Source organism: Moschus berezovskii, chromosome 2 (assembly GCF_049115385.1).
Source record: "Moschus berezovskii isolate FMDL1 chromosome 2, NW_MosBer_1.0, whole genome shotgun sequence".
Classification (NCBI taxonomy): Eukaryota; Metazoa; Chordata; class Mammalia; order Artiodactyla; family Moschidae; genus Moschus; species Moschus berezovskii.
The window spans coordinates 102519209-102543501 of record NC_142461.1 but is presented as its reverse complement, the minus strand read 5'-3'; the positions used below and the strand labels follow the sequence as shown (position 1 = coordinate 102543501).

The 24293-nt window shown below is 40.9% G+C and overlaps 1 protein-coding gene across 6 annotated transcripts in view; it reads left to right on the top strand.

Moving 5' to 3' along the window:
* The window catches only part of RBMS1 (RNA binding motif single stranded interacting protein 1), a 228911-nt gene extending 207492 nt beyond the window's left edge, over positions 1-21419 (top strand). For 4 of the 6 annotated variants that reach the window (XM_055397889.2, XM_055397887.2, XM_055397893.2 and 1 more), the window contains exons 7-15: positions 7328-7443; positions 8511-8560; positions 8686-8779; positions 11215-11262; positions 12154-12204; positions 15350-15460; positions 16395-16475; positions 17897-17981; positions 18792-21419. In XM_055397889.2, the coding sequence (XP_055253864.1) occupies positions 7328-7443; positions 8511-8560; positions 8686-8779; positions 11215-11262; positions 12154-12204; positions 15350-15460; positions 16395-16475; positions 17897-17974 (629 nt within the window). In that variant the 3' untranslated portion in view covers positions 17975-17981; positions 18792-21419. The remainder of the gene's footprint in view (positions 1-7327; positions 7444-8510; positions 8561-8685; positions 8780-11214; positions 11263-12153; positions 12205-15349; positions 15461-16394; positions 16476-17896; positions 17982-18791) is intronic. The other 2 variants (XM_055397892.2, XM_055397894.2) reach the window with 2 other exon arrangements.
* Positions 21420-24293: the final 2874 nt, after the last annotated feature.

The following is a 24293-nucleotide window of genomic DNA, read 5'->3' as shown; positions in this document are numbered from 1 at the left end:
ATTCCATAGAAATTTAAAAGCAGTATGTCCTATTGGGTTGATATAAATTCCATTACGGAGAAATAGTATAGTGGTGCTTTCCCACACAGTGCATGTTAGAAACAAGAGATGGGTGGAACTGAGGTCCAAGTTAGGAGATGTACCCAAGGCAAAGACACTGTCACTCATGGTCATGATTTAGAGATTTGTCTGAAAAATGTTCTTCAGTACCTTCCTGGAAGAGAATGCAAATGCATATGGCATGTTAGCTGGAACTCTCCTAGGGCTGCTTGCCCTGCACCCACAGTCTTTGCCTCTGTGGGAGACACGCACAACACACACCCCATGGACAAAGGCCACACACATATCCAGTGCTGCAGAAGGCAGTGTGACCACGTCTCTCCTTCTGGACCTCTCCGTGACATTAATGGAGTGTGAAGACGTCCTTGTGTGCTTGGGGCAGAGAGGTTTTTTTTTTTTTATTTTTTAAGTGCCTAGTCACTGGATATGCAATTGCTTGTTAGATTCCCAGCCTCACGCTGGCTTCATTCTGCTGCATTGCCTGAAGCTTCTCCTGTGCAGGCAAAGGAGCGCCAGTGAAGTGCATATGTGACTGCTAGCCGACTCCATCCAAAGACCCCAACTTATTTTACATCTGCTTTCTGTGTTACCTTGACTTTTCAGTTTGGGTATATGCCCGGTAGGGCTTGAAAACTGCTTTTTACTCATGTTCTGGAACGTTCCGTATAGGTAAAATTATTTGGGCCTTGTTCAGTGCCAGAAGGCAGAAAAGGTAATGTTTAGAGGAAAAATTACAAATCTAGTAAAAAGGCTGGAGATCTTTCAAGGGTTTTTATTGCCCATTTTGTTTCCTGCATGTTTAGCTTAAGCTTCATTTACTCTGTTAAAAACAGAAAATTTGGGCAACTCTAGGACAAAAGCTGAGTGCCAAAGAATTGATGCTTTTGAACTGTGGTGTTGGAGAAGACCCTTGAGAGTCCCTTGGACAGCAAGGAAATCCAGCCAGTCCATTCTAAAGGAGATCAGTTCTGGGTGTTCATTGGAAGGACTGATGCTGAAGTTGAAACTCCAATACTTTGGCCACCTCATGCGAAGAGTTGACTCACTGGAAAAGACCCTGATGATGAGGAGTATTTGGGGCGGGAGGAGAAGGGGACGACAGAGAATGAGATGGCTGGATGGCATCACCGACTCGATGGACATGAGTTTGAGTGAACTCCGGGAGTTGGTGATGGACAGGGAGGCCTGGCGTGCTGTGATTCATGGGGTCGCGGAGAGTCGGACACGACTGAGCGACTGAACTGAACTGAGGACAAAAGAAGTACTTGAAGACACATGCGGTGGTCCTGGTACCTTTAGGACAGTGTGATCAGACCTCTGGGATTGTGATGGTTCCCCTCTCTCACCCAGTGCGTACAGCAGACCAGAGTCTGAATGCGTGTTCTATTGAGATGTTCCCTCCAAGGGTAGATCATGAGTAAATCATTGCCAAGAAAGCAGAAGCACAGGAACCATCCTGGGAGGCCAGTGCGGTGAGGACTGTTGCAGATCCAAAACTAAAACTTATTCTCTACCAGAAGGGAAGTCTGGTTTTTAAAAAGTGACAAGGGACCTCAACTAGAAGTGTGCCCATGTTTTAGCTGAAGACGCTTTGAGTGTTGTGCCAGGCTTAGGAGGAGACTGCCTTCAGGCAGCTGTTACCACCGTGGATCACACCCCGCCCACAGCAGGCCCACTCCAGTCAGTTTTACACCTTTCCGCTGTCAGGTCCTGCTGGAGAGGAGCAGTAAATAGTGGTGTGTGTGTGTTAAGTCACTTCAGTCCTGTCCTGACTCTTTGCAACCCTGTGGACTGGAGCCTGCCATACTCCTCTGTCCATCTAATTCTCCAGGAAAGAATACTGGAGTGGGTTGCCATGCCCTCCTGTAAGGGATCTTCCCGACCCAGAGATCAAACCCATGTCTCTTATGTCTTCTGCACTGGTCGGCGGGTTCTTTACTACTAGCGCCACCTGGGAACCTCATAAATAGTGAAGTAAGATTTTATTAAAGCATAAGGATCTTGAGTTAAAGATGTAGGTGTTACTATGAAACAGTTTTCTAAAAGGCATTTGCTTTAGTAACTTCATCCCTAACTACAATTTAAACATTTCTTTAGTCTACATCAAGCCAACATAGCAACCGTAGCCAGCTCTTTAAATCTCACAGAATCAAATCCCAAGGAAAACAGGCCAGTTCCTAAAAACATTTCTAACTTCTGGTTCAGAAGTTCCTCTCCCAAGAATTTAACAATTCAAAGGAGGAGCCACGGCTCAAAATTTGAGCTCCTCCTGTTGTCATAGTGATGATAATAATACTTATTGAATTGTTCTGTGTATTTTATGTATATTTATATATATTAATTATAACAATGTTTTGAAGTAAGCACTCTTAACGGTCTCCATTTCACATATTATGAAACCAGATACCTGCCTGGAATCACTAGCTAGTAAATGGAAAAGCCAAAATCCAAACCCAGAAAGACTAATCTAGATCCATTGTTCCAACCAGCATAGACTCTGACCACTAGCATCACTTTGGCACTGGGATCAAAGAGATAAAATATGTAACACACACAGATGTTCACACAGTGTTAGTTATAAGAACAAAGAAACTATACATGATCCCTTTTCAAATAGAACATTATGTAACCATTAGAAAAAAAGATTCTGTAGCAAGATAAAGGGCTACAATGTAAATGGTAAAAGAAAGGCCCCTATCATTGCAAAAATGAAAAATAAATATAGACTTAGAAAAGTAGTAAATATAGAATATTAAAATATTTATGTTGGAATGATGGGAAAATATTGTGTTTTTGGTTTCTCTTTAACCTGACTTGAATGTTGTTTAACCACTATTTTACTGACATGGAAAGCTGAATGGGATATGGAACCACTCTGTAAGGGTCAGGAAAGGAGAGACAGACCCTAACAGAGCCCATGTGGGAGGGTATGCATCTGCAGAGAGAAGCCAGAGTTGTGTCCCATGGTAGAGAGGACCACAAGGTTTGGTTATAAACAAAGAAGGGACTGAAACAGGAAATACAAAAAAAGGATAGTATTTATTGGATCCTTAGATCGAAATATTTAAGAGTGTTGGATAGTTTCTTGCATGCTGTTAATTGAGGAATTTTGAAAGTAGCTGACAATGATCATTAAGAAAGCTGATTACAGTTGCTGTCAAGGGAAAGTCGCTCAGTCATGTCCGACTCCGTGCAACCCTATGGACTGTAGCCCACTAGGCTCCTCTGTCCATGGGATTCTCCAGGCAGGAATAATGGAGTGGGTTGCCATTCCCTTCTCTAGAGGCACTTCCCAACCCTGGAGAAACCTGGATCAAACCCAGGTCTCCCACATTTCAGGCAGATTCTGAAATATTGAGAATATTTCCTCTGAGCCACCATGGAAGCCCTGTAGTTGCTGAGTGGGCTACTTTTCCAAAACTGATAGAAAAGCTTCTATCAAAGACAGTTTATATCTTAGAGCCTGTTATAAAATGCTGCATAGCTAGGAAAAAAATGGGAGCTGGGGGGTAGTCGTTTCTCCAGCTGTTAGAACATGGTGAGGAAAAACTCCACTTTGTTAGAAATAGAAGAGAACTTGGAGTCTTCTAAGCAGTTGGATTAGATAAGTGAGGAGAATGTCTGGGAGGTCTGATCACATGCTACAGTGCTTAGTCAAAGCAGGCATTCTAGAAATCATGTTGAGTGTAGGTGTCCAGGAAAGACAGTTGAGCCTAAATAAATCGCTGCAGAGTCTGAACTTCAGAAGATGGGTAAGGACACAGCTTGGTGGAGATGTGCAGGAAGCCATCGTGGGCATCCCCCCTGTGGCTCACAGCCCCTTAGGAGGGACTGTTGATGCCAGAGATCAGGCACTTGGTGAAAATTTCAACTGTGAAACAGATCAGAGAACATAATAATAGAGGAAAGAAGTGGTTAGAATTGTATGTTGCCTCACACAGGATACTAGGGCATTCCTCTTTCCCTGAAGCAACGACCCAACAACTGTCTGAAAACTGTGTCATTTCTACTGGGTTATGCTGCTGCTGCTAAGTCGCTTCAGTCATGTCCGACTCTGTGCAACCCCATAGACAGCAGCCCACCAGGCTCCCCCGTCCTTGGGATTCTCCAGGCAAGAACACTGGAGTGGTTTGCCATTTCCTTCTCCAATGCATGAAAGTGAAAGTGAAGTCGCTCAGTCGTGTCCAACTCTTCGCGACCCCATGGACTGCAGCCTACCAGGCTCCTCTGTCCATGGGAGTCTCTAGGCAAGAGTACTGGAGTGGGTTGCCGTTGCCTTCTCCTACTGGGGTATAGTGCTTTGAAATAAGAAATTTGTTATCCTAAGATATGGGACACCTGCCAATAGACACACTGTTTTAATGACTTACCTTTTTGGTTTTAGAGGAAGGAAAATATCTTAATGACAGTGCGGAATCATGTAGCAAATGTAATTCACTTTGAAAGATTCAACTACATTCTGTTCCATTTGTTTCATTTTAAATGATATATTTGCAAACATGTCATTGCTCACTTGATGTTTACCTCCTCGTTACACATCTTTAGCAGGCTTGATTGTTGCCTGAAATTGCTTTTTCGTTGACAGAGCTTAGTAGAGATGAATGAAAATGTGTTGGGAGTACCTTCCCACAGATAGGGAAGGCCGGTTTGGCCTCTCAGCAAAGGCACAGCCTTGGCACTCCCCAACGATGGCTCCCCAACTGCCTCCATTCGCACCTGCCTGCCTGGGCAGCCCTGGGGAACTTCCAGAATGAGTCTGACCTGGTCACCTTCTTTCTCTGCTAATGGAGGAAAAATGGTGTATTTGCGTTGTTCCCTTTGAAGGGAATTTTTTTTTTTAATTCGACTTTCAGTCTCGGAGCTGATCTTTATAATGCCTCTAGATAAAATCACTTCCCCAAAGTGAAGCCGCACAAAGTGCCGGCACCAGAGTTTACTCTGTCTTGCTCCACAAGGTTATGGGGAGGCAGAATCCTAAAACCCTCAGGTGTCATTGGAGGAAGCATTTGTTACTATAAGGACCTTTCCAGATCAGTGCAGAGCGAGCTCTTATTTCTCTCTAAGTTCTCAGTTTGTCCTCAGAAGTCAAGGATGAGGCATCGCTGGCCTCGACAGGGACTCTCTTCACTTGTGCTTGAATGTCATATTTTCTCCGTCCCATTTCCATCTGATTCTGAAGAGCCAGTTGCAGGATTAAAAGCATGGTCAGTGATTAGAAAGCTCTCTGGTTTCACTGCATCCATTTACTTTACCTTCAGTGATTGTTGGTGGAGGTGGAAATTTCCAAAAGTCAGTAGCTTTTTTTTTTGTTTGAAGAGACAGAGAATGTGGTTTAGGAATGTAGGATTTGGCCCCTATCCATCTTCCATCACACCCGGCTTGCCTTAAATGGAAGAATGGAAGTTCCTCGCTCAGGAAATCAGCGGGTGGGGGAGGTAATGGAGTCAGAAGGGAAACTCGGGGCCCCCTTGTGAATGGTGGGGCACACGTGTCTCACCAGACACAGGACGGTTTTGCCATCACCTCCAGACATGCATAGCAGTACAGCTGCCATTCAGACCTGCGCTCACGTGCCAGCCCGTCTCTCTGGAGCAGCTCAGCGGGGGAGAGGGGAAAGGAGTGCCCGTGCACAGCCTGCAGGGAGGAGTGGCAGCGGGGTTTTGGTTATGTTTTGTTTTTTTGGCAGAGCAGTATGGAGAGACACTGTTGCTTCCACACCCTGTCATTAGTGGGTGGGTAATAGTGATATAAAATAAGAGATGAATTAGGATAATAAGAGGCAAAGGAGAAAGGAGTAAATTTTCCACAAGTAATATTTTTCTCTTCATGGTTATTTAACTTTGAAACAGAACTTGAAAGTAGTAATCACCATTCCACGGTAGACAAAGGACTGAATGTGAGAGCCAGACACGAAGGTGTGCTTATCTTTATTACGTTAACTAGAAACATACCGAAACATGCGCAACTTTTAGGAATACACTGCTGTTTCCATTATAGAAAAAAAAACATTTTTAAAAAGGAGAAGTTATGGGTGGCCTACTGTGTCGTTGCCTTTTTTTTTTTTTTTTCTTTTTTTTTTTTGGCTAATGAAGACGTAACCCTGGTGAGAAAAGTCTGTGCATCTTAAGCACCTTTTGCTTTTCTTTGACAGTTTTTTGGAATCATTTTATGAGGCGGATATATTGTAAAGCACTCCAAGTGGGAGGATTAAAGGCCCAAAAAAGCCTTTAAAGAGGGTGGGCAGGTACAGCTGTTTCCCTGCTATAGCCTCCAAATAAAACCTGTTTGTATTCATTCGCGATTCACCCAAGAGGGAGTAAGTGCCTGCAATATGCCAGACACTTAGGCACGAGAGGTAACACGGATGAACAGAAGTCACTGCCCCCACGGAGCTTACACTCTGGAGGGGAGATAGACACCAGACAGATTGCCACATTCACAAAGTATTATAAATGCTCCAAATAAAAGTGCAGTGTGGCGGGGGCGGCGGGGGGGCGTGTGAACTGAGAGTAGCATTGACATATATACACTGATAGCTAGCTGGTGGGAAGCTGCCGTTTAGCACAGGGAGCTCAGCTCTGTGCTCTCTGATGACCTGAAGGGTAGGAAGGGAGGGTGGGAGGAAGGCTTAAGAGGGAAGGGATGTATGTATACCTGTAGCTGATTCATGTTGTTGTAACACAGAAAGTAACACAACATTATAAAGCAATTACACTCCAATTTTTTAAAAATTAAAGAAAAAATTTTAAATCGTATGAATAAATAGTAAGCGCCTATAAAAAAAAAAAGTACAGTGTGAGCAGTATACAGGGGAACTTGTTTTCTCCTGGAGGAAGTGAAGACCTCTCCGAGGAATTATAATGGAAAATAATGGGAGCATTTTTAAGTGGAGGAGGAGGGGAGGCTGAGAGTGCTAGTCACGTTTGAAGATTTACAGAGATGGAGTTGAAGAGGGCCCAGAATGAAGAGAAGAGTGCCCACACCTAAAGAAATACACGAGTGAATCAAAAACTGCCTTTGCCTCCTCGGAGTAGCTCTTTAAATGTTTTATTACACTCCAGTTTGAAGTAAATAACATTTTGTGTACTGTATTTCTCACCAGTGGATCCTCTTCTAAGGGTCTGAATAAACTTTTGCCTTGACGTATTCTCTCAGTTCCCTTCGAGCACTGACACTGCTCCTATTAAAAAAAAAGAATTCAGTTACATTTTGTCACTTGTAGACACATACAGTTCTGGTTTCCTGTTATTTTTCCCTGTTTATTCAGCTCCTACAGAACCGTTACTGTGTAAATTTGCGGATGGCGGACAGAAGAAGAGACAGAACCCAAACAAATATATCCCAAATGGACGGCCCTGGCACAGAGAAGGAGAGGTGAGACTTGTAAGTCCTTTCTTGAAACTTCTGTGGGGCTGTGTCATCACACAAAATAGGAGAATATTTACCCGCGCAGCATCTTGATGTGGTTATCACATTTCTAAAATAGAGGCTAGGGTTCAAACTTCATTATCCAGATAGTGTCACGTGAGGACTTCTCACAGTGAATACAGAACTAAGGGAGTGATGATTCTCCCGACAGACAGTAGGTGGTGGGAACAGCCATGTTTACCAGTTAGCAACATTTACTTTTTTAAAAAATAGCATTTTAAATTGCTGTAAGAAATGCACAACTACAGCTACAGCTAAGTCGCTTCAGTCGTGTCCGACTCTTTGCGACCCCATAGACGGCAGCCCACCAGGCTCCCCCGTCCCTGGGATTCTGCAGTCAAGAACACTGGAGTGGGTTGCCATTTCCTTCTCCAGTGCATGCATGCATGCTAAGTCATGTCCGACTCTATGCAACCCCATTCACAGCAGCCCACCACACAAGTGATCTTCAATGTTATGGTTTCTTAGAATTACAGTTTTAATTATTTAGAAATTATTTTAAATATTATTAAAATAAATAGTATATTTGTCATTCAGGTTTTTTTACCTAATTCTTTTCAGTAATGTTCTTTAGAAAAAGAGCTCAATTTCTTAATAAAAATGTTGACCCTCCATTCCTCCATAGTAGCCATAAATAAATTGTTCTTTTGTTTTTATTTTGAGTAACATATTGGTGTTCAAGAATGTCTAACGAACTGCCATTCAGTAGAAATGTTCTACAGTCTGTACTGTCCCGTGATTACCACTAGTCACTTGTAACGGATTTGAAATGTAGCTGGTATGGTAGAGGGACTCAGCTTTTCATTTAATTTTAAATAGCTGTCTTTGACTAAGGGCTGCTATGTTGTATAGTGCCAATCTAGAGCCTAATTCTCATGTTGAGTTTATAATTACGTGTGTCTAACATAAACTCTCAATTTTATAAAATACTAAACTACCCCCATTTTTTTTGCCATGAGTCTGAGAAATGGAATTTTTAATTTGTACCTTTGCAGATGAATGTTTCTTTTTCTTTCCCATAGGCTGGAATGACACTTACTTATGACCCAACCACAGCTGCTATACAGAATGGGTATGTCATTAAGATAATACATAATGGCCAGAGGGAAAATGTGAAGGTGGAAAATATCAGATGTTTATTCCATGAATGATTGTGCTTAAAGGATTACTTAATAAAGGCTTTTGTGTTTGTTCTAGATTTTATCCTTCACCATACAGTATTGCTACAAACCGAATGATTACTCAAACTTCTATTACACCCTATATTGCATCTCCTGTATCTGCCTACCAGGTTTGTACCTTTAGGATTCATCAAGAGTATGACAACTCGCCAAACATGAATCACTGCTATGTTTATATGTATCTTAAAATTTTGAACATTTATAATGAAATTTTAAGTCAAACGTTAGCCAGCTTAGATATCCAATTTAGAATTAGCTGCTTTTTATTTGACAGAGTGATTTATTTTTGTGTTTAGGATAATGTGCAACAAAGGGAAATGGTTGTCAGTTTTTGAAATTATAACATTTTAGAATTGGGACAAACTCAGATGCTTCCTTTACAACAGGCCCTGCCGCTGGACACCATGTGTCCCAGACATTGAAACTGGAAGAGAATTGCCGTTCGGTAAAATACAGAATAGATCTGCACTGTTCCTTTGTTAATTTGTCAGCAGAAACTAACAAAAGAGCAAGTAAATATGCTAATAAATGAAGATATGTCTCTATTAGATAACATGAAATGAGCAATGCAATGAGACTTGAGCCCAAAAAAGGGGAGGCGGCTTCCCATTTAGGTTATTTTTGAAGAGGCTTTACCTTACACTCCCAACTTAGAACCAAGATCACCTTCAGCACCTTGTGATTACACTGATGTGGTTTTATGGGAGGGGTACCTCCTATTCTCCATGAATCCTGGGTGTACATGCATTTCTCCTCCCATATCAGAGTGCCTCTCACAAGGTCAGCACCTTGGCCCAGAAAGGAACACCAAAGGAGTCAATTACAGACATAGGAATACACTTCCGTTAACTGTTGAGATCCTGTGTGACTAAACTTTTGTGTATTCTTGTCTTTAAAACAATTGAATTAGATATTGTAACCCTGGATTCTGGTGGTAAGGGATAATATCTAATAGCTGTGTAATTTCACGTCTATAAGCCTCAGTTTCCTCATCTTTAAAATGGGGATAATAATAGTTTCTATCTCATAGGCTTATGATAACAACTAAAGGAGATTATCTGTGTAAAGAGCTCAGCCCAGTACCTGGCATATGATTAGCACTCAGTAAATGTTAGCTATGATTATTATCATCCTTTACACTTTACATCCAGGATTAACTGGCTGGTCAGAGTATATCCATTCTGCTTTTTTAAATAATGGATTAGTCAACGCAAGCAATATAGCGAAGGTGGTCTGTCTAAAAGCATAAAAGTAGCTCTGAATAACAAAGAGAAATGTTTAAATGCACTAAAACTGAAGTTGTAAAGTAGCATTCACAGCCTCCCTCAGCTTCTAGGTTCTTCTCACTTCGTTTCTCTGAGCCGTCACTCATTGTCTTTTATCTCCTTGGGTTGTTAAGTTTCTTACGCTGCTACTTCGATCTGCTCATCTGCTCGGTGTAGCACTCACTCATTTAATCCCTCGCTAATGATTTTGAACTTAAGATTTGTTTATTTTCCTTGCCTATCTGAGATTCACTGAGATCTGCTGCAGTGCATTTTCCCTAATTAACAATTCTTGTGTCTGATCTTAAAGGATAGTCTTCTTTCTTAACTATTTGAACTTTGCAAGCTCTAATAGGGACAAGTAAGCATATTCTCAGGCAAATGAAAGATTGTGCATATTAATTTCAGTGTATGCACCGTAGATATTTATAGCTGTCAATGTATCTCCTCACAACCTCTTTTTCTGTCTTTATTATAATGGCAATGACCATTTTGGCCACAGAATTATTTCATAGAGTAGAAGAAAATTAGGAGACCAGTGTTGTTAATAGATTGATAGACCTAACTGGAAACAGCATTTCATTACAAAGGCCTGATTTATTTTCCTGGGCAATCTGTTTCCCTAAGATGTGTGGAATTTCATTCCAATTGCCTGGCCCCCAGTGGCATTACTTGTTAGATCCTCAACCCCATAAGTTCAGGGGCCCATTGGGGTCAGAAAATGGGCTTTAAGTGATCTGTGATTCTCTTAAATGCAAAGTGTCACTGGTATGTGTGCAGTCAGGTGCAGAGGGAAAGGTCTATTTCCTTCATCAGGTTTTCAAAAGGATTCATGATTCAAAAGAGAATAAAGAACCAATAGAGAACATAGATTATTATTCCCATTTTATAGTTAGGGAAAATTGAGGAAAAGAAATTGACAGCAGCAGATTTGTTGCTTCAGAAAGAAAATTGGATTAGATGTCATGGCTCCCTAACCCCATGATGATATGAGCTATTAGATTATCAGGACCACAGAAATATACCACGGATGAGTGCATCTGGCCCAAATTGGGGTATGCAGGGAGCTGCTTGCCTCCCCGTGATGTTTTCCGTGAAGGCCTGGTGCTCGTGTTGGAGCGGGCCTTTTTCCACTAAACCACTATATGCTTATATTAATACAATCGGATTTGAGAAATTGGCATCTGCAAGAAACCACCAATATCCCGATGGGGAAAGGCTGCAGTCCAGATAACTGAAATGCTAATGAGGCAGAAGCACTTAACTTTGGTCTGCCTTAGGTGGCAAAGGAAACCAGAGAAAGCAAGTATCGGGGCTCTGCTGTCAAGGTAAATCACAATCCATTCTTCCCCCGTGACTCTTCCCCGTGTCCTCTCTGTGGAACCTCTTAGTTAACAGTAGGGATGAGATGCAGGAGGGTTTTGTTCTCAAGAATTAAGAGACAAGCTTATTCTGAAATCCAACCTCAGGAAAGCTTTGGGTATCAAGAAATGGGCCGATAGCCTTTTCTCTAGAGTGGCAGAAACAACCCTTCTTTCTTCCCTGCCACAGAATCTGACTCTCAGTCATTTCTCAGTCCAGAGGGTCTGCTGTATAGATATTCTTTTAACTGTAGATGTCAGGCTCTAGTTACTGAAGTTTAATTTCCAAAATATGAATTTCAGATTTTTATATTTCACACTAACTAAAAATCATTGACCACCAGACAAGTTTCTGAAATACAATGTCCTGGGTACCAAAAGGGAGTTGAATTTGATTACTCTTAAAATAAGCACATACTTTAAGGGTTGGTTTCTAGTAAGATGTGCTGGAATGATTTTTCATTCCTCTGTATTCCTAAAGCACCTATGTTCCTACCTTGATTGTAACACTTTTCACTGTTTCTTTGAGTTGTTTACTTGTTTATCTTCCTTGCTTAGATAGTACATTTCTTGAGGGTGGGGCCCATGTTTTATTGCCTTTACCTCTTCGGTGCTTGATACTCAAATACTTTTTCAGTGGGCAGATGGAACTTGGTTTTGAATAATCATTTCATCCTATTCGGAGTGATCAGTTTGTCAAGAACTCTTAACTGCCTTAAATTAAATCCTTATAATCAGTTGATAGTATTGTTTCTTTATTTTCCTCCTGTAGATTTTAACATGATTAAAAGAGCTCTAGAGAAATAAGTAGTGCTCCTATGGAAATCAATGTTTCTTCCAAAATCCTTCCTTTTCCAGGTGCAAAGTCCTTCCTGGATGCAACCTCAACCATATATCCTACAGCACCCCGTAAGTTTTTCATCTTAATGGCTTTGTAGTTTTCAAGTAAGCTATGTATAAGTTAAAAACGATTCTCTGGGTTTTAATCATTTGTGCAAAGGTGGTATAGGATTTGGGAAATGTTAAATATGGGATATTGAGAATATATAAGTTCATTATAAAACTTTGACTCACCTTGTCTTAAAACAGATTGGTAGTTGACATTAAGTTAGATTTGAAATCCATGAGAATTTAAGTGTAGGAGATCATTCCACTGAATTTTTAAATTTTAAAGTTTTTAAATTGCAAAATTTTTAACCATACTTGTGATGAAATAGCTCTGTTTGTCTACATTCTGTTTATAAAGTGTTCAAAATTGACCTAGAGTTTTTTCATCAGTCTTAACCTCTCCATGGAAATTTTAAATACTAAAGTAGTAACACCTCCTGAGGGTAAATAACAAATATAATTTCTTTAGTGACAATCGCATGTACTGTACTTACATATATATTACATTTTTTAAATTGAATGAGTTACACTTCACCTTATTAGGTAGTATATTGAATGTATATTTCAAAAATACATAAAATCCAGTTTGTTGAATTAAAACATGAGTTTAGAATGTTGAAAAGTAAAGGTAAAAAATAAAAATCACAAAAAAGACTAAGGATGCCTAATACAATACTCTGGATGCTCACCACAAAACAGCCACAAAGTGAGTCTAAGCTTTCAAATAACCAGTGCAAAATGGGAATCTTAATAATCAGTATAGCTCATAGTGCTTATAACACAGATCAGTTGCATAGGAAAAAGCACATTGTTCTTGGCCTTAAAATGAGACAGGAATTTCTTTAGGACAACTTCCGAAAGAGGACAACACGCAGTGTTAGACCGAGCATGTGAAACCGCAGAGCAGGGACACGTTCTGAACACGAAGTTGCTGAGATGACTTTGAAGAAGGAGAAAAAGCATGTTTAGTTGATGACCCAGGAGAGGAGCTCTCTGATGATGTATCTATATGTGTTATATTGTCTGTATAAACGTGCACACATGTGTTTCTACACACCCACACATGTATCTACCCACATCCACCCACTAAGCCACACAAACGCCCACGGCAGTCTACATCCCAGGTACTCTGTGCTGTCCTATTCGGGAATGCTAGAAATCAGCTCATTTTTCATTTGGGGGCCTTCTTGGACAATAGCTCCTACAGATGAATGAGGAAGAGCAGCAGGAAACTCCTGAATTTTATAGACTTCTGAGTCATTCACATGTTACCAGTCACTTTTGAATGATGCACATTAAAAATTTTTTAAGGGAAAAAATTCTTATGAAATATATTAATAACCAGTGATCTCTGACATGGGCTTCCGTGGTAGCTCAGCTGGTAAAGAATTGGCCTACAATGCAGGAGTTGCTGGTTTGCTTCCTTGGTTGGGAGGATCCGCTGGAGAAGGGATAGGCTACCCACTCCAGTATTCTTGGGCTTCCCTGGTGGCTCAGTTGGTAAAGAATCCACCTGCAATGCGGGAGACCTGGATTCGATCCCTGGGTTGGGAAGATCTCCTAGGGAAGGGAAAGGCTACCCACTCCAGTTTTCTGGCCTGGAGAATTCCATGGACTGTGTAGTCCTTGGGGTCACAAAGAGTCGGACATGACTGAGCGACTTTCACACAACTACTGTCTCTGACATGAATCTGCATCCTTTGGCAATCTTCTCCTGGAGGAAGGAGGGCTTACCTGTTAGAGACAGGCAGCTGTAGTGTGTGCTGAGACAGCAGCAGTGTGTGCAGAAGGACCCACCTGGAAAGTCTTTCCTTTTCCCCACCCAGATTTATTCAGTTCCTGCACATCAGCTTTTACCCTCAATTGTGTAGCTAACTATCAATAAATAACTTTTTAAGGGATGATGAGTCAGTCGCAGTATACCCAAAACCCAACATTAATAATTGTATGATGTATTAGAGTAATTGCATCCTCAGGTAACTGGGTGATTGCAGAAGTGAGAGGAATGCTATAATCTGTAAGAATATTACAATAAGATAAATTAGAGAAGATGCAGAAATCCAGAAATAGAACTAATTGAATTTCATATAAAATCGGGGTGCCATTAAGGAATCATTAAAAATGATAATGAGAGCAAGGCAGAAAGTTAGGTAAATATTGATAATGAAATGTCAAAAAGCAAAACCCAGGATATGAAGTAGTTTCGTATTTCATATGAACCTGGTTGCAACTCTGTAAAAATATGTGGAAGCCAGAATCCATGCAGTGCTACCCAGACACTGCTAACAGCCATGTATTAGAGATAGGCTGGGTTGTATGAGTGATTTTTTTTTTCACTTCTCCTCTGTGTTTTTAACTATATTTAATTAATTTAATTTATTTATTTATTTTTAATTGGAAGGTAATTGCTTTACAGCTATGTTTAATTTTGTTTTTGAAGACCAGAATTTTTTCCAGTGTAGTCAAAGATTCTGAAATTAGATTATTAATTATATCTGAATCTGCTTCCCTCCCCTGGCACCAAATTACAGTTGCAAGTTCTGAGAAACAGTGAATGAAGACTGTGATCCTGACCCTAACAGCCTGACCTTGAATCAAATGACTACTTTTTTAACATTTTTAAACAAGATGCTGTATTTATAATATGCAGTATATTGTGTTGTGGCTGCATAAAGCATCCACTGTCATTTACTTTAAAAATGAATTAAGTATGTTGTAACCCTGGCCAGCCCAAAGTAGTTTGTGTTTCCTGTCACAGCACATAGTCCCCCCGTGGACTAGCTTGCTTTACAGTTAAGTGAAGAGAAAGGGAGAGGTATTTAATAGAGGGATTTCTATGAAGTGCGTGCTCTTTAGAAAAGTCTCAGGGAGACGTAACCTGGTGGTCCAGTTACTGAGACTCCATGCTTCCAATGCAGGGGACCTGGGTTTGATCCCTGGTCAGGGAGCTAGATCTCACATGCAGCTAAACAAAGATTTTACAAGTATCAGAAAGCACAATCTAGACGATTTTTAAGAAATTGCTTATGTCACAGTTTACAAGTTTGAAGGGAGGTTCATTTTGCTTCATGTTCTGCAGCAGGCTAAGCCATTTCCCACGGAAAAGGTGGTTCCAGAATTCCGCACCTCCCTCAGTGTGTCTCACTTGCTCTGTCTGACTCCCCAGGGTGCCGTGTTGACTCCCTCCATGGAGCACACCATGTCACTACAGCCTGCTTCTATGATCAGTCCTCTGGCGCAGCAGATGAGTCATCTGTCACTTGGCAGCAGCGGAACAGTAGGTGGCAAATTAATGTCCTATGTCTCAGCTTACAGAGGAGGCTAAATTCGCGCAGCCTGGTTTGCCTTACCACTTATAGGCTCTGTGATGCCAGAGATTGTATCTGATCCCCTCTCACCTCCCACACTGCCTTCCACATAGTAAATACTCAGAGATTTCTTGATTAATTGATGAACTAAAGGTCTGTCGTCTGGCTATCTGTCTCTCCTGTATCAGAATATAGCATCCAAACAAGACCACTTGTAGCCCTAATAACTGGTATCATTCATTCACACTGGCAGACCTGGTCTCATGAAGCCAAAGATGAAGGTGATACATGTTAATAAAGGCAGGGGATTTTTTCCTCACTTACTTCCACTTGTATGGGTTTTAGGGGCGCTGAATCACAATCGTAGTATTGACTTTTTCCCCGAGTCCTGGGTAGCAGTTGGGTATGGAGTTGTGCTGATATCAGATTAATTTCCAGGTTTGATATGTGTAGCATTTAGATGGTAAGATGACCAAAGGCTTTTAATTGAGACCATATCTGTGGTGACTTAATAAAACAAAGGGTAGTATTTTCTTTGCTTACGTTCGCAGCCAACAGCAGCAGCTCGTCAAGGCTAAACCAGGGCCACATACATCGAATGAGAAATCTCTCCTGCCTTTGGAGAAGGATAATTTTCAGCATCAGGAAAGCAAGGGTCCGTTTTCCATTTTTTTCCCATTTTTCAGTGACCTGCTGAAGATCTAAATCATTTACTTCTTGGGTCTTCACTTACGGGAACAATTCTAATTCAGGCAGCTGCTGGAAATGAATGAGGTTCTTTGAGGGAGAGATTTTCTAGATTAAAACAGCGCATTAGTGATACTGAGTTATTGAGGATGAGAAACTGTAATGCTCTCCACCCAGGCTTATCACTGGCCACCCTGACTGTGTTCTCCTTTTCAGTACATGCCTGCCACATCAGCTATGCAAGGGGCCTACTTGCCACAGTACACACATGTGCAGACGGCGGCGGTTCCTGTGGAGGTTGGTAGACACCGTCCAGGGGCCGTTATGGCAAAGAGTAGTTTCAGAAGTGGGTAAATCAGAACTCAAGGAAGAATCAAATCAAAAGTGAAACACGTGCATAAAGAACTGAGTTTAGAGGGAGTGTATGCTTAGAGTTGTTTTCAACGATGAAGTATAATTCTCTGCATACAGATTAGCATAGCAATATCCAAGCCACACCCCCAGGACTCCCTGAAATATTTTAATATTTACTAAGTTTGGGTGAACTCCGGGAGTTGGTGATGGACAGGGAGGCCTGGCGTGCTGTGATTCATGGGGTCGCAGAGAGTCAGACACGACTGAGCGACTGAACTGAACTGAAGCTTGTAGCACATTTCATTACCCCCTCAAGTCTCTATCCTGTCTCCTATAAAATGATACTTCCAGGCTAATTAATATAAAGCTGGAGGTAGTCCTGGTACCAAAGATTATATCAATAATAATAATTATAAAAATCTGTTACAATTAAATACTTGGAAAAAATATTTCAGAATTTAACAGGGATAAAAAACAAACCATACCGGTTTTTGTAGAAGACTTAATAGAGCTAAGTAAACTCTTAGTTCTTGTTACGGAAGATACTGGTATGATATTAATATGGAAGAAATCTGACACTTGAATTCAAGTTGGGCAGAAAGCGTAGTGTTTTCCTGCAAAGTATCCTTGAAATTCTAAGGAAATTCATCTACGCAGTCGATCCCATCAGCTAGTCACATCCCATAGGTTCCATTTCCAAAAACAGCCCTAGGATTGTGGCTGAATGACAGGGGAGGTAGGGTTTTATGTTTTGTTTTCTTTTGTTTTGTTTGCCTCTAAATGATTTAAATTTGTGCAGATATTGGCAACCACAGTTACTGGAACCCACAATCCGTATCTGCAGTGCTGAAACAAATTTTAAGAATTTTCTTTGTAACTACTTCAGCAAAACCTGACCTGTGGCAGAAGCCCAGCTGAACTGACACAAGACAAGATCTTTGCCCCATTTACACTGTATATTCCTACTTTTCAGCACAGACCTGTTAATGTGTTTGATCATAAGGTACAGTCTGAGACCCCACTGAGTATCATCGGTGATATACAGCATATGCATACTATATTTCAAATTGTAAAATCTGAAATTACTGAGATCCAAGTCACATCTGGCCCCAAAGGATAAGAGATTTGTTTAATAAATTGTAGTTTGATGTGAAGAGACAACTCATAGAAGTTGGAAGAGGTTCTTTGGGTCTATCAGACATTTAAACTCCTTAGGGAAGTAATTAACCTTGAAGGCTCTATATGACATTAAGAAAGTCACTTGTAAGCAGTGCTTGTCTTTACGATGTGGAACTCAGTCCAATCTGGGTAATAGAGTTTGGATTTCATTGCTCACATGTCTCATCTGTTCTGCTTTGTTGTAGGAGGCGAGTGGTCAACAGCAGGTGACTGTGGAGACGTCTAATGACCATTCTCCATATACCTTTCAACCCAATAAGTAACTGTGAGGTATGAGGGAACGATCTCCATCATGTAGGGCTCAAGTCAAGGAAAGGCTGTGATGATTTTATCAGAATGGTACTTAAAACCACTCAGGTCTGGTCACGCTGCTTCAGTCATGGCAAGGGAATCCAGTGTTACTGAAATCTTAAAATCAGTGATTTTGTGGTCAGAATTAAGTATTCTGTCCAAAAAGAACAGTGCCTTATATTGAAGTCAAATGTATGTTTGCTCTCTCTCCCTTCCTATCTGCCCCCAAAATCAGTAACATAATCAGAGAATACCAGGTACCAAATTTGTCCTACATTTTTATAGATAGATAGATATGTGTGTGTGAGAAAATATATACTTGTATACATGTATATATCTCCTGTATTTATATTAATGCTCACAGACTGAAGGAAAAACAGTGTAAGATTTTGCTTAGTCTAGTGTTACAAGACTAGCAGTGTCTTGACAAAATCAAATGTGAGTGTCCTTAGATTGATAGATTGCTTTCCCCACTCTCACTTGAACCACATGTCTCAAAACTTGTCACTCTGCCATGCAGATTATGTTGAACAACTGTGTGGGATGAACACTTGGGTTTCTAGGTTGCCCTGGTGAAGTATGTTGCAGGCCTCAGATTTGAAAGGTGGACTCGGGACATAGAAAGTGACCCTCAGTTCCAGAATTTGCACTTACTGACCTCCCACCAGTGATGAGCAGATCCTTTCTCAAACATATATGTCTTTAAAACAAGAAAGAGATGACAAAGGTCTATGGTCTGTTACATCAAATGTTACAAGAGCATTTGTTTTTTATATTTTTCTCTTCCAGATGTACAGAAGGGTGTTCTTACATGAAGAAGGTTGTGAAGGCTGAACAATCATGGATTTTTCTGATCAATTGTGCTTTAGGAAATTATTGACAGTTTTGCACAGGTTCTTGAAAACGTTATTTATAATGAAATCAACTAAAACTATTTTTGCTATAAGTTCTATAAGGTGCATAAAACCCTTAAATTCATCTAGTAGCTGTTCCCCTGAACAGGTTTATTTTAGTAAAAAACAAAAAACAAAAAAATAAGCAAAAAAAAAAAACAAAAGATTTTTATCAAATGTTATGATGCAAAAAAAGAAAAAAAAAAGAAAAAAGGGAAAAAAAAAAGAAAAGAAAACTTCAATTCTCTGGGTATGCACAAAGACCATGAAGGCTTACTCAAGTGCATGACCGGATTCTTGTGGTTTTGTTCATTTTGTGTTTCGTTTGTGTTTTTTCCGCTGTATGAAATGGGCTTTCTGACGTTTCAATAGTCCGACTTCACCCCTGGTGTTCTGTGCTTGCAGTGAGAGTGTTACCGCCAGTGTCTCTTTTCTTAGCTTTCCGTTTTCCTTCCCACGTCGTGTGAAGTGTCTTATCCTTTTCTATGAATTCCAATTTGCCTTAACTCTTTTGATGCTGTAGCTGTTTCAGTAAAAGTTAGTTCAAACTAATGATGTAGAATGCTTTGACCAAATGGGCTGGTCTATTATGCCTTGTAAAACAGCAGCATAGGGCTTTTAAAAGGTAGTCAATAAAAGTTGCTGAAATTTTGGCTTTTTTAAATATGTAGTAGGTGTTTTTAATGATTTTTCACATAATGTGTAAGGTAGTGAAATGCAAGAAGGGAAAACTGTTTTGTGTGAAACACATTTTCTGACTGGGGAACTTTTAATAGGGTGAATTGTTTGTAAGGCTGTACGCCAACAGTTTCCTCTGATAGTTTGACTGATTTAGGATATCTGCTGTATGATGCAATGTAAAGTCTTTTTTGCCTTTTTTCAGGAAAAAAAAAAAAAAACTAACTTGATGTTCTAGATTTAGTGTAGGTAGCGCGTCGGGGCAGGGGGCGGGGGGTGGGGGAGGGGAGTCACCGAATGTTTCGTCCTTCCTTTATACTAATGATAGTGCTTTAGAATGAGAATGACGCCTGAGATCTGGCAAACCGAGAAAAAAAAAATGTTGCTATTGCAACTAAATGGCAAAAGCTAAAAGTAAGGATTTATCTTCAAACATAAAGCTGAGATATGAATAGAAGCAAAATGATTGGCTACTAGCTCTCTCTATTACGTAAATTTGAGAAATAAAAATTACTTGGCACTTTTAAAGGTAACTTCACCAAAGACCGAAGAGCCAGTAACCAGTAGCTCCAACTAGTCTCAGCATCACATCTTCTGTGCTCTTTATTTTTGCCGGACCAGTTTGCGGTTAGGAGAATGTGCCTTTTTTGTACCTTTGCATTTAGGTTTTCTAATTTTAATTGATGTATGGACACACACAAACAAAAAAGCATGAAGGAAGATTTGGATCCAAGCAGTGCCACACTTTACATCATCACTACAAGTGTTCAGTGTAAAGAAAAACCAATTTTGAAACTATGAAATTCCTGATTCATAAATACACAGTTATTTCTACTTTAGTACCTAGAAGATAATTCACTGTTATTAAAGGTCTTTTATTGAGACAATTGCGTATGTTTGAAAAGCAATGGTAAATTAAGTTGTCTTCCAAAACTGTGTGCTTGTCTGGTCAACTGTGTGTGATCAGTTATCTACCTCAGAGTCTATTTTCTTTTGTGCTGGGACAGGTTGCTGGCCCTCCCTGTTTCCACAGACCAAATCCTTCCTAGCTCAGGAGCTAGGCCTAAGCAGTTATTTCTTTCGAGTATTTTTTAGTTCTTAAAATTTATGCTTGTATTTGATTATAGATGTCAGTGACATTTCATAGTTTCAAAAGTCCTTGCTGCTCTGAGAAGTGTAGATTCTAGTGAAAATTACATAGTCATAAGAGAAATGTGTTTTTGTTTTTGTTTTTGTTTCCTTTTTTTAAAGTTGTGGTATTATTGGTTCTATGCTCCCTGGAATATTACTGCTTTGTGAAAGTCCAGACCGAACGCAGCACCCTCTTTGTACCTAGTACGTTATAAACCTGGGTCTCTCACTACTTGATATTTTTGCATTAGTTAAGACAGAAATTTGATAGCTCAGTTAGAGAAGAGGGAAAATCTGCTGCTAGAAATGTCTGAACTAAGTGCCATACTCGTCTGGGTAAGATTTGGGAAACATAACCTCTGTACATAAAAAAAGAAAAAAAAATCAGTTAAACATCACATAGTAGACAGCCATTAAATTATAAAAAAAATTAATTTATGAAGAAAGACCTTTTGTACAGATTGAAAAAAAAAGATTTTCATAGAGATATCTATATGATCAAGAGAGTTAATTTTTTATTTTTGTTTTACTAGTGCCACAAACTTGCCAGTGGTAACTTATTTGTCCGGTTCAAGATAACTCTGTAGTTTTCTTTCCTAGGACTTGTTGTTAAACGCCAAAAGACATTTTTGAACTGTACATTTGATCAGATTGTTAGCTTTTTTCTGTTTTATTTCTTTTGAGAACCTTTGAATAAAAAACATCTGAAATTTTATTTTTCCTGTCAGTTTCTTTTTAGGTTACATTAAATGTATATCAGAATTTCATTTCATTTCTGATCTCTTCCTTCAGTTCAATGAATTGGTTGGAAATTGAGTAGAAAATTATTTTAGATTCAATATGTATTCAAAATACATTTCCTTTAAAAGAATTGGAAAAACTATCCCACCCTCTTCGTTTTTGGCTATTTCAGTTCATGGACACAAGGACAACCATTAGCTCACCACGTTTCCCCTTGGTAAATTCCACCTTTGCTCTGTTCTTAAAGGTCAAAGAACCATACCGCTCCCTTCTCTCCTTCCTTCCTGCTACCTTTTGACTGTGGTACTGTCATTGCCCAGCACGGGGGACAGAATAAATCTGTCACTGTCTGATAAGCAGGTTCACAGGTAAGGATTTCAAGATGGTCTTACCCCTGCCTTGATGACTTGGGCCTCCTTTAGTGACCTCGTTTGGCTCTTCCCAGTAGGAGGCTCTGGTGCAACATTCATGGAGGAAAGACACAGCTCTCTTTCCCATGCTGACATGCTTTATGAGAGACTCTTAGTATAAGAACTTGACTTTTACCCAAGGTAAATGAAATATTTTAGTGTAGTTATAAAGGTTTCTTTTTCTGCTGCCCAGTGACTCTGTCCTGATGAAAGGAATGGGCAAGAAAAATATCCGTAGCCTCCCATTTCTGTCTGCCTCCCAAGCAATGTGTACAATGGGATATGTGAATTAAACACAAGAGGTTTAGAGCACTTCACTTGCCAGAACCGAAAAAGCCCCAGTACTCTCTGGCTCCTTGAGTAAAGGAAGCCAGGTTCTCTGGTGATAACCAGTGCATCAGAGGGGAAGATGGGGCAGGAGCGAAGTGTGGTGTCGTTGAGATGAAGGCAAGCTGCCAAGAATGTAAGCAGCGTGATCTCATGTTCTGTCGCATCCTTGGTGTCCCCATGCTTCTTCGTAGGACCACCGACCAGAGACAGGAAAAAAATACTACTGGGCTCCTTAGGTTTTGTTAACCTCATTTTTGTTCTTTTAAGATGGCTTGTGTCATTGGAGTCCTGGGACACCCAGGGGCTGTCATTCACACAGAAACTGATAAATGCTTTTTCAGAGCACCTCTTCTATCTGAGCAACAGGGCTGAGCAAGTCAGATTGCTGCTGAATAAAAAAGGAGCTATTGCTCACAAATAGAGGACCTGTGGCACCCCTGGGGATTAACCCCAGGTTCCTCGGGTCATCATCAGGGGCCAAGACTCCCTCTTTTGTCAGATGGCCAGGGTCCAAGCAGTGGGGTGGAATTCTTGCTTTGGAAGGCAGGGAGGAAGCTGGCAGCGGCTCCCTGGTGTGCATCCTTCTCTCTTTATGGGCTAAAATGAAAGAGCAGTGGTGGATGGGAGCCCTGTTTTCTCCCATGCCTTTCAAGGGCAGTGGAGCAGGGTATATCCACTGGAGCCTGCATTCTGCCTCCTCTCAGATTTCATAAATGCTGCTTAAAAAGTCACACAGAAAGGCCATGCCTCCCAGCCTGAGCAGGGGCTGAAAAATGTTTAAATGAGACCGCAATAGCCTCATTCCATCGCAATACACTCATTCCACCGAAATAGCCAAAAAGGAGAAGATCCAGGGGCCTTGGATAAAGATCACAGACTAGTCACCACCACCCTCCTCCCACAATGCACGAAAAGCTTCAGAAGATGACAAGTAGGTGACAAAGGAAAACTCAGAGCCAGAGTTAAAGAAAAGCCGAGCAGTTTCTTCCCTTTGATATAGCAATGTGATGAGATAAGCAAGGGAGTAGGGGGATACTGGTGCCCCCGCTGGGCAGCCCGGGCAGGCTGCAGGGCGATGCCCAGGGCGTCCAGCGCACAGCTAGGGGGTGGTGCTGTGCGCCCATCCTTCCTGTGGGTGATCCTGGCCAGACGATGGAATTTCAGTCCTGTGGAATGGCTCCAGATTGTCACCCGTCTTGATGCTGTGGATCTTAACAGGGCCCGGGAGTGTTCCCACTTAAGCCACTAGAGGGAGGACTTTGTCACTCTTCACCTGCATATGTGAGATCAGAAGGCAGGAGACCGCGGCCTCAGAGGGGGTGCTGCTGGTGGAAATTGAGGCGTGCACACCGCTGGGGATTACAGGGTTCTTGAACTGGGGGTTAATGGTAAGAAGTGTTGCCCAATGCTGGCAGATCCCTTCTGAGAGCATTGTTGCTGAGACTGGCAAGTAACTTACATGACTTTTAAGATTCAAGGAAGCTGGAGTCAGGGAGGGAGCCAAAAACCTTGCCAGACCTTATGACTTCAAGTGCAAGAAAGTGCTGGCAGGTCTGCGGGCTGCTCAGAATCGAAAACAGGTGGCTTAGGATTAAATACAAGCTCTAATGCTATTGTTCCATTTTATTATTGTGTTTTGAGATTTGATCTAGGTTATTCCACTGCTCATTTACACAAGATACATATAAAGGAGACTACAGGTATCTCCTATCCTCTAGGATTTCTGAAATCACTTCTGCTTGAATACTTAAAGGTACGGGGCACTCCCCACCTTTCTTGGCTTCCTGTATCTTTTTGGACCAGCTCTCAAACTTGCTTAAAAGGTCAAGTTTGCATCTTTGTTCATTTCCACCTATCAATCAGCCTTAGTTCTGCCAACTGAGATGCCACAGAGTTAAGTCCGTCATTCCCATTTCTGAAAAAAACAAGCATAGTGACAGAGGACATGTCAGTGATTGCCAGGAGTTAATGGGGACAGGAGGCTGTGACCATGAAGGGATAGCACGGGAGAGTTTGGGGGAGGAAGAACCTATTTTTATCCTGATGGTGGTGGTTACCCAGCTCTATATATGTGCTAAAATTCATAGTGCTGTACACCCAAAAAGTCT